At 39.0% G+C, this 14507-nt stretch overlaps 3 protein-coding genes across 3 annotated transcripts; 1 reads left to right on the top strand and 2 right to left on the bottom strand.

Annotated features, from left to right (window-relative positions):
* Nucleotides 1–1212: 1212 nt before the first annotated feature.
* Nucleotides 1213–4874, bottom strand: LOC121729036 (protein PTCD3 homolog, mitochondrial-like). Its single transcript, XM_042117423.1, has 4 exons — nt 4650–4874; nt 2654–2829; nt 2140–2368; nt 1213–1350 (listed from the first exon to the last, which is right to left on the bottom strand). The coding sequence occupies exons 1-4, from the start codon at nt 4872–4874 to the stop codon at nt 1213–1215; spliced, it is 768 nt and encodes a 255-aa protein (XP_041973357.1).
* A 1011-nt stretch (nt 4875–5885) lies between these two features.
* Nucleotides 5886–6936, bottom strand: LOC121729037. Its single transcript, XM_042117425.1, has 2 exons — nt 6408–6936; nt 5886–6112 (listed from the first exon to the last, which is right to left on the bottom strand). The coding sequence occupies exons 1-2, from the start codon at nt 6934–6936 to the stop codon at nt 5934–5936; spliced, it is 708 nt and encodes a 235-aa protein (XP_041973359.1). The 3' UTR covers nt 5886–5933.
* A 6926-nt stretch (nt 6937–13862) lies between these two features.
* On the top strand, nt 13863–14507 carry LOC121728554. The gene is made up of 2 exons (XM_042116723.1): nt 13863–14040; nt 14118–14507. The coding sequence occupies exons 1-2, from the start codon at nt 13971–13973 to the stop codon at nt 14492–14494; spliced, it is 447 nt and encodes a 148-aa protein (XP_041972657.1). The 5' UTR covers nt 13863–13970; the 3' UTR covers nt 14495–14507.

Here is a 14507-nt window from a genome sequence, read left to right on the forward strand (position 1 = left end):
AATTTTTTTGTTAAAAATAATAATTTCACTCTTTTTAGTTTTCTACAAAATAAGGCTTTATGAGTAAATAACCAATGTCCAATACGAATGTTAACTATTCACATTATGTTTCTGTAAGCGAAATTGTGGTAAATGCTTGCAGTTATCTAAGCGATGCTGCAATTTCCAAACTTTTATCTTTAAAGGTCCAGGAGTTCTGTTCAGTGCCTTTGAACCAAGAGACACCTTCGTATGAAATTTCTCTTATTCGTAACATATGTTTAACTTACTAGAAACAACATTTTAACCAATATGAGTGTTATGATAAATTTCAAGGATTTCCCTCGATTGCTCATAGATCCCATCATCAGCTCACCACTTTCGTAATTTTTATACAAAATTAAGATTATATCCTATACAATAACATAAGAATTTTGAAAATCGGTCCACAAACAGCGAAATCATCATCAAAAACATCTGCTTTGATGCAAAATATCATGAAAAGTACTAATAATTGTGTCATAATGTGATGATGCATGGCATAATTATGGTTGTGATGATGATGATCAATCAAATTGATGTGTTGGCTTATGCTTTCAGCTGTTTAAACAACGCCGAAATCTTCGAACCTTTACCTATAAGCATTCAAAAGTTCTGTTCGGTACCTTCGGATCCAGGGTATAACCTGGTGCGAAGTATTACTTTTTGGTAACGTTTACCTCGAATGCTTCAGAAAAAATCAAAATCACTATATGTTTCCATACAAATTTCAAGGAATCCCCTCAATTCCTCAAGGATCCCATCATCAGATCACCACTTTCGTGAACATGGTACCAAATTCAAGTTAAACCCTATACAACACAAAAAGAATTTTGAAAATCGGACCACAAACGGCTGAGTAATCGTTGAACATACGAAAAAAAATACATACAGCCGAACGTATTACCTCCTCCTATTTGGAAGTCGGTCAAAAAATAGCCTATATTATTGTAATGTAATAATTTCTTTACTACAAATTACAATACAACAATAGCAAACAAACAGACATACGAAAATTGCAAGTTATTAATCATAATGCTCTGAATAAAGTTTACCCACTGTTTCTAATAGATAGTTTAAGGTTATATCTACAAAGTACATAATTCATACTTCCAAGTGGCAGCCTGTCTTTCTTTTGTGGCAGCCGAGAACCATCTCTCCTCAATCCATTCCATAGATACTGGTTCTTTTTCATTATAGAAACACAGAAACTGAAGAAGAGAGTTTTAGTTCATCATTCACACCCTCAACTCCACCAAGTAGGTGAAACACTTTTATAGCATCTTCTAGTAGAGCATTATTTATTGTATATTTCAAGTCCTCTTCTGTTACCTGTTAAAATCACTTTATTTAATACAATAAAGTTTGTTTTATTATTTGAATTTCTTTATTCTTTATACACAAAATAAGCAAATACACATTTACAAGTTTCACATAAATGTGCCATACACTTTGAGAGATTTCTTCCAGCAAAACCTTAAATATTGACATTGGACATAACATAGGGCTATATGTACATTAGTAGTGTACATTTCTGTAGTGCAGCGTTTCCAAAATTGGGCAATAACACCCCCTTGTGGGTGCTGAAGGTCTGAAGGGATTGGTGTGGGTCCCGGAAAAAAATATGGGCGTTGTGTAAAGGCTTGGGGGTGATTTATTTCATCAGGATGTATTTTAAATTAAAACAATGGGGGCGCTAAAATATAATTTGTTCTTAAAGTGGATAGACAAAATAAGTTTGGGAACTTATGGTGTACGCGATTCCGCGATTAGAATAACCATACACGGTTATTCCCTTTTTAACGGGCAAAACACACAAGCAATCCAGCATCTGTCAAGACGTAGCAACACAGAAGGGCTGGCAACACTGGACTTCCTTCGACTTAGTTATCTGTGCTTCAACTTGACAGTTGACACTTCCTTCAATGAAACCACCTCGGCTGGGATGCAAGTTTCTTTTATTCAACGTAATAACCCTTTTTATATTATCTTCTATTATTATATATATTTTTACATCTGTACGTCGAATACAGTCCACAAGTTATTAACATGTGGTGTAGTGTAACACTACAGACACACTACAGACAGATATGAATTTGTATAAAATGAGTATGTACTTACTTTACTTTCATCATTGTATATGGGTCTAGGAGCATACATGTCTATTTGAGGATCTGCATTGTAGTATTCTGTTTTCATTTTCATTGGCGGGTCCCATTCTCTTGTAGTGAACAGTTCTGCGTGTTCATCTCTTACCCATGCTGCTGCCTTACGACCGGCTTCGGCTGACAAAGCATATGAGCGTTTCCGGAAGTTAGACAGTGGGATAAGATATGGGTCATCATGATATCTGAAATGATAAAACAGGCATGTATTTGAAGCATTTAATTCAGCAATTAGAATAATATTGTAAAATTTCTTAGGTAGGAGTTTGAATAACTTCAAAAATATAATGGTTAATCAAACTCTTTTTTTACTATTATTAATTTTTTACTAATATTAATTTCAAAGTGTTTACTTGGAAGCCATTAGCTTCCAAGTAAACACTTTGAAATTATCCTAGATAACTTATTACTATTATGCTCTACCATGTATTTTATTAATATAATCAATAACAAGAAAGTAGCCTACTTACTTATAATGAGCAGCGGTGGGGTCTGTGCCGACTGTGGAGGCTAAAGCTTGGAGTATGTCCGTCGGCCCCCGTGGTATACGAGGCGGCGGTGTTATACCATCAGAGGACTTACCAACTTGGGGTAATTTTTGTCCCTCTATAGTGGACAGTGAACGGCACAAACAAGCTAGCTTCGACTATTGCCTAAAATAAAGGTTAGATTAACACAAAATATTACTCTAGTGACAAATTGAACAATATTATAACTTACCGGTGCAATATAATGTTTGAATACATTTATAACTTAGAATTATTATCTGTATATTTCGTTAATAACTAGAAAAATGTAAGACACAAATCCTAAGAAATATAACCTATTTTCAAAATAGTAACAATGACAACGTCAGCTGTCACTCAATAAATGTCAAATCGAATTTCAGTTACTTCTTTTTATCAAATATTAAATTAGGAACATTGCCAATAAAGCGGTTGTACAAGCCTAGCTTTACCGAATGACAAAACCGAGTTGGACTCGCCCATGAAGGGTTCCGCAGCTGCAATAACTTTGACGTGGGAGAGCCATGCTTCGGCACGAATGGCCCGGCTCGACCGGAGAAATACCACGTCCTCACAGAAAACCGGCGTGAAACAGCGCTTGCGCTGTGTTTCGCCGAGTGAGTGAGTTTACCGGAAGCCCAATCCCCTACCCTATTCCCTTCCCTACCCTCCGCTATTCCCTTCCCTTCCCATCCCTACCCTCCCCTTACCTATTAACCTATTCCCTCTTAAAAGGCCGGCAACGCACCTGCAGCTCTTCTGATGCTGCGAGTGTTCATGGGCGACGGAAGTTGCTTTCCATCAGGTGACCCGTTTGCTCGTTTGCCCCCTTATTTCATAAAAAAAGAGCTATTTGCTTACTAGTAGCATACGTAGTATCCCGAAGTAGTATGTGCTAGTAGCTATAGTAGCTAGGTACTAGTAAGCTGCTCTCCTACAGCCACGAGTAGATGTAGTCTATGACTAGTCACTAGCTTGAAGCTAGCTACTACCTAGGTTTGACGACCTCTGTGGCTCAGCGGGTAAGCTCGTTGGCAGCATGCCGGGGGTCGCGGGTTCGAATCCCGCCGACAACGGAACGAAACGTTTTCAAAGCGAAACTTCCGTCGCCCATGGACACTCGCAGCATCAGAAGAGCTGCAGGTGCGTTATAATTAAACTTTTTAATCGGGACTTAACGCGACTTATTTAAGTAGTAATGCTACTACGAGTACATACTTTTTCTCGACGTTTCGGCCGTGGTCATTTAAAATGCAGGTGCGTTGCCGGCCTTTTAAGAGGGAATAGGGTAATAGGGGAGGGTAGGGATGGGAAGGGACGGAAAGGGAATAGGTGAGGGTAGAGATGGGAAGGGAAGAGAATAGGGGAGGGGATTAGGCCTCCGGTAAACTCACTCACTCGGCGAAACACAGCGCAAGCGCTGTTTCACGCCGGTCTTCTGTGAGAACGTGGTATTTCTCCGGTCGAGCCGGCCCATTCGTGCCGTAGCATGGCTCTCCCACGTCTTATTTCACAGCTCACCTCATATTTAGTAGTACATCTCATATTTTAAAGGTTTCTTTAAAATAATATAATATTATTTTGACATGGGACTTGGGAGAGGGTGAAAAATAATATCCACTACTCCATTAAGTAAGTCTTACATTTAAGTCTTTACTTTGAGAAGCTACAGTAATCTCTGATCTATAATCCAAAGATTACTGGGAAGTGGGAAATAAAAATAAATACATTAATTTTATAACTTTTATTGTCTAAATTGAGGGGCGAATAATAACATCACTATAGTAAACAGTGAAAACCTTATACTGTGGGATCCACTTGGAACCCCTGTAACTTGGACATCCGTATCATGCACAGACACTTCAAACACTTTTGGTGTTTCACGACTGCAGTTGTAAGAAATAGAATTTACACAAACACTCTCTGTTGCACTAAAAACCATATGTCCAGGGCATCTCACAAGTCTGGCTGACACAATTTTGCTTAAATCTTGAACACAGCTGATGTAGGTGAAGCAGTTTTCGTCTAAATCGTTGACAATGTTGCCTACTCCCGAGCAGGTGTAGTTGGTGTAGCATTGGTAGGAGGTGACGTTGGTGCATTGGTTATCGATGTGGCTGTAGATGGTATTTTCTGGGCAGACGAGGTTGTAGTGGGTGATGCTGGTGGCTCCCTTCAGACACATCATGTAGCCGCGGCAGTCATCGCGGGTGTTGCTTGGAAACCTTCCGGGTTCCGTGCAAACTGCGTCACAAGCGCCTTGGTGTATGACCTGAAAATTATAAAATAAGCTAATCAAAGAGGATATAACTACGTATTAGGTCCAAATTAGGTCTACCAGAATCTGATGGCAAAAAATGGAAAAAAGAAATTGACGCTACCAATACTGGGTAAATTGGAGCAAAACGTTTGATACTTTTTTTCCTTATAGTGGCTGATTCTGTGTGTGATGCTATGATGTGAATGTTTAAGGATATTTGTTGAAAATCTCCCATCCATGAGATTTTGGTAGACCTATAACAAAGCTAATTTTGATGATTTCTGAATTAGTGGTTTACAGTTTTTTCATGTAGCAAAAATAAATTATTCGAAATGCTAAATATCTACTAGCTATAGACCTATATTGCTGCTTACTTATTTAATACAATTTTCTACAAAATAACAAATATCGGACCAAGGAGAAAGTACTAAAATAAAGGTTGTGCATGTATGTACTTCTTAAACATGAATAAATAATATATAATACTTGCCAAAAATATAAACGCAATCCCCAAAAACTTCATTTTAATATTTGATAGCACTCGTTACATTGATCTCAGTCGTACTACCTAAGATGTTAAATTCATAAACCTTCCTATGTCATAAGATAACTCCACAGTAAATAAGTATACATATTATAATATCTAATACTTATGTATACTTGGGAATATCAAGGTAAAAGAGTGGTGACAAAACATGGAATATAATTAAAACGTAGTACTTATATATATTTAGGTAGGGAAACCTTAATTAATATAAAAAAAATCAACACCAATTCTATAAATCTAATTTAACACTTTAAATAAAAATTAAATAACAAAACTAAATCACTAAATTGCTAACAAACTAATTAATTACAAAATTAAACAAAAGAAAATAACAAAACTAATAATTAATTACAAAATAACGGACACAAGCAATGGCACGTCTATCTCGCACGAATTCTCAAGGGAAAAAGAGAACGAGTCACGTGGCGAGGCAGTTTTTATACACTCTGAGAGGTAGGGGGGTGGCTAGGTGAATCAGCTTCTGGTGTTGCCGCTAACACGGCCTCTCCTGACAGTCTGACGTCCTCGTCAGGCTTCGATGATGGACCGGGTTGTTCTTGAGTAGGATCGGACTGAGCAGTTACGGCATCTGCTGAGACGTCATCATTCTCCTCTCCTGGAATTACATAAAAATAGCTCTAATACAGTTGTAACAACATCAAAAACTGGTCCGATTTTTATAAATGAGTAACAAGCAAAAATGGTACCGAAGTGCGCATTATATAGTCAACTACATTATTTAGCTTTCAGGCATAGGCTCCACTATTAAGCATACCCGTCAGAACTGCCGTCAATAATCATATTGCTCGGACTTCACGTCAAGGCATAGGCTCCACTATTAAGCGTACCTCCGACGGCTGTTCTGGCATAGGCTCCACTATTAAGCGTACCAAACAGACTTGTAAACTCACCCTCAAAGAATGCTGCGCAGGTCTCCGGGGTCCACTCTCCTCTCCAGGGCACCAGGTACTGCGCGGCCGCATAAGTAACCTTGCCGTATGCTCCGCTGACCAGCTTCAGCTCGTAGCGCCCATGATCGAGCACTCGGGTAATTCGGTAAGGTCCACGCATTCCTGGATCCAACTTGCCCTGTGACTGGGAGTACTTGATCACAAATACGAGATCATTAAATTTATAGATGCGGGGAGGCTCACGATCTTCGTTCACCCGTCGATCTTGTTCGGCTTGATTTCGTGTCAACCGTTCGGTCGTCCTCTGTCTTCGTAATTCGCGTAATGACTCACGATTGTCAGTAGAATTTTCTAAAGCCACATCGCGTATTAACGAGCGGACTACCGGTAATGCATTTTCGGACCCGATCAACAAGTTTAAGGGAGAATACTGCGTTGTCTTTTGTTTTGTGATATTTAAAATTAATTGCAGTCGCCACAACTCCTCAGCCCATTCACTTTTCTTTTGATTTGACTCGATACGAAGCATATTGAGAATCGTGCGGAGGCCTGGCCATTAGCTTGATGCATCTCAGGAGTGATGTGATGCACTCGGCATCCTAACTCATTAAGAAAAGATAAAAAACTCGAAGCCTCAAACATTCTACCTCTATCACAAATTAAAGTGTTGGGAGTACCGAACAAGGAAATAATTAATTGCATGGCTCGCTTCAGCTCAGTTAAATCTTGTCGGTGAATAGGAATTAAGTGACAAAATTTGGAAAAAGAATCAACTGCAACTAATATGTGCTTAAAACCTTGTGATTCTGGTAACGGTCCCAAAACGTCAAGGTGTAGAGTGTCAAATGGAATATTAGGCTTGGCCCATGAAGTAATTGGCTGTAATGAGGATCGTGGCACACGTTTATGAGCTATGCAGGTTAAACAATGCTTAACATATTTGGAAATAAAGGTCCTTAGACCAGGAAACCAAAAATATCGTAATATGAGATCGGCAGTCTTTTCGACATCAATATGGGCATGTTCGTCGTGAAAAATACGAAGCAGACTAAGTCGATACCCCTTAGGAATAAAACAGAGGAGGCGCCCCTCTTCGCCCGTAGGTGTATAGCGATAGTACAAAAGATCACCCTTTTTGACGTATCTCGAGGCGTCCAACTGTCCCTCGTCTAGGGATCGCAACAATTGTTGCGTTTCCTCATCACCCGATTGTGCGATTTGTGCCCAATTGCGTGGTTTGGTTATGTTGTTTACAGTTGCAACAGGGTTTCGACTAAAATAGTCAGCATGCGGCAATAAGACCCCCTTTCGGTACTGAATATCAAAGTCGAAATCCTGCAAGTAAACCCACCATCTAGCTACCCGTGGTAACAGGTCCCTTTTTGTCTGAGTAGATTTGAGAGCGTTACAATCGGTTACGACAGTAAAATGCCTACCAATGAGATGATGCCTAAAATGTTTAAGGGCTTTTACCACCGCAAGAGTCTCCAGTTCATAGGAATGGTATTTAGACTCGGCCCCCTTAGTGGCCTGGCTGTAATACGCCACTACCCGTTTACTACCATCCCTATGAATCTGGAGTAGGACCGCACCGTAGCCCGCGCTACTCGCATCTGTATGAACCTGCGTGGGTAGTTCAGGATCAAAAATACAAAGTACCGGCTTACTGGTAAGACACTTAATGAGTTCCTGGCGAGCCATTTCCTGTTCCTCACCCCATACAAAATCGACGCCTTTCTTTGTTAACCGTGCTATACAAGACGTTTTTAATGAGTAACCAGATATGTATTTCCTGAAATAGCCCGCCAGGCCCAGAAACTGTCTCACTTGCCGCACGTTTTGAGGTACACTTGAATTTATCAGAGCCTGAACTTTAGCTTCAGCCGGTCGTATGCATCCGTCCGATATTATCCTACCCAAGTATTCTATCTTGGTACATAGGAAGGAACATTTGCGTAAGTTTATCGAAAAACCTGAATTTGTTAACGTTGTCAACACACGATCGAGTGTTTGCAAACCTTCCTCAATTGAGGAATGCAGTATTAAACAGTCATCAATATATACCAAAACTAAGCCAGATTCGATAAACTCACGCAACGTTTTTGATATAATTCGCTGATAAACTATGGGAGCATTCGCGAGACCGTATGGCATTTTAATATATTCGTAATGCCCTTCGGGCGTAACAAAACCAGTAAGGGGAATAGAATCGTCCTGTAACATGATTTGGTGGAAGCCGGTAGCCATATCCAAAGTTGTGAACAATTTCGCTTTCCCTAGTCTGTCAAGGTGGTCATCTATTAAAGGAAGTGGGTATCGATCTTTTACGGTTATCTTATTTAGTGCACGAAAATCCACGCACATCCTATCTGAGCCATCCTTCTTTTTGACTAACAAGACCGGGCTAGAATAAGGCGACTCCGACTCACGAATAATATTTTTGGACAGAAGGTCTTTAATGATATCCCGCACCTTTAGTTTTTCGTTAAAAGACATTTTGTAAGGTCGATAGTATATCGGAGTGTCATTATTCAAGCGAATTTGCATTTTACCGGTGGTAACGGTAGTCATGGCGGTACCCGAAATCATAAACTTAGAAAACTTATCAAGAATAGACAATAAAACTTTCAAATCATCGCCCACTAATGTTGTTTTAATTTCATTACACTCGATATTCGCTTGAACATTGCACACACGATTAACTGAAAGCCCGCGAGTCAAACGTTGCAAACTTCGTGTACGGACGTACGTGACCCCGTCTCTATTCAGTACATCTGTACCGATAATTATAGGCGCATTCATACACTCTCTAGGCACAATTAGCAAATCAACTTCCAAAGTTATTTCCGGGAACTCGATTGTCAGTGTCACGTAAAATTCAACAAAAATAGTTGTGTCACTAATACCCTTTAACTGACTGTTAATAGGTTTCTTACAACACGAAAAATGATTTACAACATCCGAGGATATTAATGACACATCTAATGCACCACTGTCAATAAGTATATCAACCGGAATCCCCTGAATGATACCAACCATAACGTCATTATTTTTACTAAAGTCGGGGGTAGAACAAAAATTAACTTTGTTTTTATTACGTTGTGCATCCGAACGTTGTTTAGCAAAACACGAAGTAATATCGTGCCCACCCTTCTTGCAATAAGCGCACGACAAATTGGACTTAGAACTATTATCACTCGAACTAGGTAATGCGAGTATTTGAGAGTTAGTTTTTTGTTTAGGTTTCTTTGGACAATTAACCTGTTTGTGTTGAGTGTCGCCGCAAATAAAACACTTCAATATACGTTTAAAAGTCGACTTGTGTCGAGATTGTTGAGAAAATGAAGACATAGGTAAAGATTTAGAAGTAGGCTTAGTAAACGTCGACAAAAAGTCGACCATATTGTCGATAGTGAGTTTCGCATTAGTGGCACACGCCTTGATATGTGGGTCTCTAATGCCACGAATTACGATTGCGATCATAAGTTCCTCGGACAACCCCTTAACAATTCGTAATCGTAATAACGATCTACGCGCGTACTCCGCATAAGTGGAATATTTTTCTGAATCCGTATTCATAACTTCGAAAAGAATATTAACCACATCTATCTTTTTCACACATAACGATCTAAAATCATTTTTAAAGGTACTCCACGAACGATCGTTGGTAACCCACTCACTAAACCATTGTTTCGCGTTCCCCTTTAAACAGTTACCTACCCGCGACAGGCACTCATTATCTGACCACTTATTTACAAGCTGTGCCCTATCGTTTACATCGGGATCAAAGTTAGAGACGTAATAGTTTTGTGTATGTACCGACCTTAATGATTGAATTGCGTCCACAATTCTTTCCGTAGAGCAGCCCATGGAGTCTCCGTTAGCAGCGCCGGGCGTATTCGACCACCCCGATTTACCTTCCAATGCATTCAACCGCGAGGCTATCGCCTCGAGCGATTGTGCGTAGTCTCGATGCAGCGTCTCGTCCCTCGGTTCCAAGTATGATCGACCTGGACTCGAACGCTCCCGGCCAGAACACCTCGATCGTGAACGCCGACGACGACACCGCTCGTGCTGTTCACGCGAGCGATCACGGCTCCATCGTTCCGAGCCCGAACGGTCACGGCGAGATCGCCGCCGCTCCTTTGTGCGTCCCCGAGACGTGCTACGAGACAGCCTGCCGTGCGAGATTCTACTACGCGAGCGTGCAACGCGCTTCCCCCGTGTTTTTGACCGTGAACGATTCGATCTACCCATGACTATTCTAAATTAGCAACCTTGTTGGAAAATAATAATTGTGGGAGTGTTTTCTTTATCCCACTTCTGATTTTAGGTAGGGAAACCTTAATTAATATAAAAAAAATCAACACCAATTCTATAAATCTAATTTAACACTTTAAATAAAAATTAAATAACAAAACTAAATCACTAAATTGCTAACAAACTAATTAATTACAAAATTAAACAAAAGAAAATAACAAAACTAATAATTAATTACAAAATAACGGACACAAGCAATGGAACGTCTATCTCGCACGAATTCTCAAGGGAAAAAGAGAACGAGTCACGTGGCGAGGCAGTTTTTATACACTCTGAGAGGTAGGGGGGTGGCTAGGTGAATCAGCTTCTGGTGTTGCCGCTAACAATATATATATATATATATATATATATATATATATATATATATATATATATATATATATATATATATATATATATATATATATATATATATATATATATATATATATATATATATATATATATATATATATATATATATATATATATATATATATATATATATATATATATATATATATATATATATATATATATATATATATATATATATATATATATATATATATATATATATATATATATATATATATATATATATATATATATATATATATATATATATATATATATATATATATATATATATATATATATATATATATATACATATATATATAGATAATGATAAGATACTTAATTTGGCCTAGCTCTACATCTTCATTATAATAATATTATGCCTTGTTTTTTTGTAGGTACGTTTATGAATACTCGTTAAATTTTTCCTTTTGTAAAAATTAGTACTTTTAATATTATATCAGTATTTTTAATCTCTATTGTTTTTTAATAAATTACTCCCCACACCGGTTTCGGTGACGGTGGCCGGTTTCATTGAAACCAGGCCAGGTACGCAGGAGTAATTTTATAGTGCCCAAGTGTGTGCGCAGTACACAAGAGCTCTATTCCTTTTACTCGCATAACCCAGTGGGACGGAAGACCGACACGACTGGCGAGAGATCAGGCGCAGGACCGACTTTTTACATGCCCATCCGACGCATGGATCATCTTACTTGTCAGACAGTCAGGTGATCAGCCTGCATTGTCCTAACCGAACTTGGAAATAAAATGTTTCCAACACGGGATTCGAACCCACGACCTCCGGAGTCGAGAGCGACGCTCTAACCACTAGACCACGGAGGCGTTATAATAAATTAATAGTTGCCTCGACCTCTGGCGACAACCCTACAGAAGCTTCGCGAAACCCCAGGTTGAAAAACTCTACATCCTGTATAGAATATAATAATGTGACTCGGCCGCTTCATTACAAAGACAATTGTACATAGTATGTATAAGTTGTGACAGAAAATTCTGAACAAATTATCTCACATCCTTATTCGCCATTTCGCTACATTTACAAATTACAATAGGGTGTTTTGTAAACACAATGTAGCTCAGGCTTGGACATGTACAATGTTTCTTTGTCTCGCTCTTTAAAACAGCCAAAAGATAAAGGGGCTAAAACATAAACGGGTAAAAATACAGAGGGAAAAATTTAAGAGACTGTTTCATTTTGCAAGTCAGGTTTCTTCAGCTTAATAATTTTGCTTGACAACATTTTTGGTGATTTAATGATGACGAAACATTCAGTATTCCCTAAGTTAAACAATACCCAGTACAAAATAAATAAATAATTGCTTAAATCGGATTTGTAGTTCCGGAGATATGAGGACACAAATATAAAAACATAAATAGTATTTACATAGGTAATATTATACATACACATTACACTTTTGAAAGGCAGTTTGGTCAGTTCTGTGAATATTACCTACGGGTACGGATATACGGGTCGAATTGATATTCTCTTTTTTTTGTAGTCGGTTAATAAAATAATGCTGCGCAATAATAAATTTTTAATTTAATGAACAATTAAGGTAACATCACTATGTTTGAGCAAGATAAAACGTATTTTTGTTTAAAGAGGAATGGCTTTCTACAGTTTGTACACAACAAACAGTTTTAACATTTTATATGCCTGACGTCACCTTATCGTTTGGCGCAAGCAAACACAACTCACAACACAAGACTGACGTACCTAATTGAGTTGATTTAAGATTTTTGAAAGTCTTTAGACGTAGGTTACACGTTCAGTTTCTCATCAGTTCAGTCCATCAATTTCGCGAAACTGAACGTCTAAACTCTATTTTTACGGATTGATGGCTCTACCATGAGTTTAAAGCTATTAATAGTATTTATCGATACTCGATACCGACTACGTAAATATTTAGTATGGCGATTTTAGTTCCGCAAGTAACCGCTAGAGGCGCTGTAAGATTTGCCATACTAATTTACGGTATAGTCGGTACCGAGTATGGAAAAATACTATAGCTTTAAACTCGCATGGTAGAGCTACTGATCATTTTTTAGGGTTCCGTACCCAAAGGGTGAAAACGGAACCCTATTACTAAGACTTCAATTTCTGTCCGTCTGTCCGTCCGTCCGTCCGTCCGTCTGTCTGTCTCCAGGCTGTAACTCAAGAACCGCTAAAGCTAGACTTCTGAAATTTGGACAGATTGTGTATTTCTGTTGCCGCTATAACAACAAATACTGAAAATAAAATAAAATAAATATTTAAGGGGGGCTCCCATACAACAAACCTATTTTTTTCTGCCTTTTTTGCTCTATATCAATAATGGCAATAGCAAGGTACTTGAATTTTTCACAAAGTCCTTGATTGTATGTGTACTATAATATTTAATTATAATATTAAAATAAAATAAAATTTAAGGGGGGCTCCCATACAAAAACACAATTTTTGGCCTATTTTTCCTTTATAACGGTACGGAACCCTTCGTACGCAAGTCCGACTCGCACTTGGCAGATTTTTTTATTATGTACTTTTCGCTCATCACAGATTGATGGGCTGAATACTGAACAGATGCCAGATTGACCGTATAACTGTTGTCATATAGTTTAATATTGCAGTTTTTAAAATAAACATTTTTTTCTCTGAACCATACACGAAGTACGTAAAGTAATATATTATGTTGTAACAGCGAAATGGAATGTTTTTTAAAAGCGAATCATAAAAATAATTATTATCCACGACTCATCCACCTCTTATCCACGTCATATTTTTTTTAATAATTCGTGAGCCATGACCATTTTTATTAAATAACTTATATAACACAGTATAAATTGCAAATCTTTTTAATTAACGATCACCATTCCTCGGGAGCTGCAGGCTCAAAGTGCACAGAAAAAATGAAGTTTGTCTCTAAAATCTTTACTTTTCATGCCCTAGTATCTTCCCTGGCATCGGCTACGTACTGCGGTGAGCGATATATTTTATCTAAAATGCCATTAAAATATAGTATGTGAATAAGCTCTGGTAGTACGTTGTCGTCACAGTGCCAAATGGGAGTTGCCTGGCGGCTTCGGACGCGGTAGCGGCGAACACGGCAGGGGCGACCACCGCCGGGGTGGCGGGAGCATGGGCGACCGGCGCGAGGGGGGCAGCGACGTATGGCGCGGTAGGGGCATCCAATGCGATTGGGACCGCCCTAAAGTCGATAGCAGCCTGGAGTACCGCTACGGACCTGGCGCTTAAGGCGGGGGCGCAGTGGGGTGCTACAGCCTTTGGGGCTGGTGCGTACGGCGCCGGACTGGCAGCACAGAGGAGCGCGAGCCTGTTCGCGCCGCCTGTTGAGCCGGCTGTGCGGTTGGTCCCTTCGTTCCAGCCGGCGGCGACGGGGGCGGCGGCGGCCGCTAGTGCATACGGAAAATAAATATACAAATATT

This window comes from Aricia agestis, chromosome 7, assembly GCF_905147365.1.
Source record: "Aricia agestis chromosome 7, ilAriAges1.1, whole genome shotgun sequence".
NCBI lineage: Eukaryota > Metazoa > Arthropoda > Insecta > Lepidoptera > Lycaenidae > Aricia > Aricia agestis.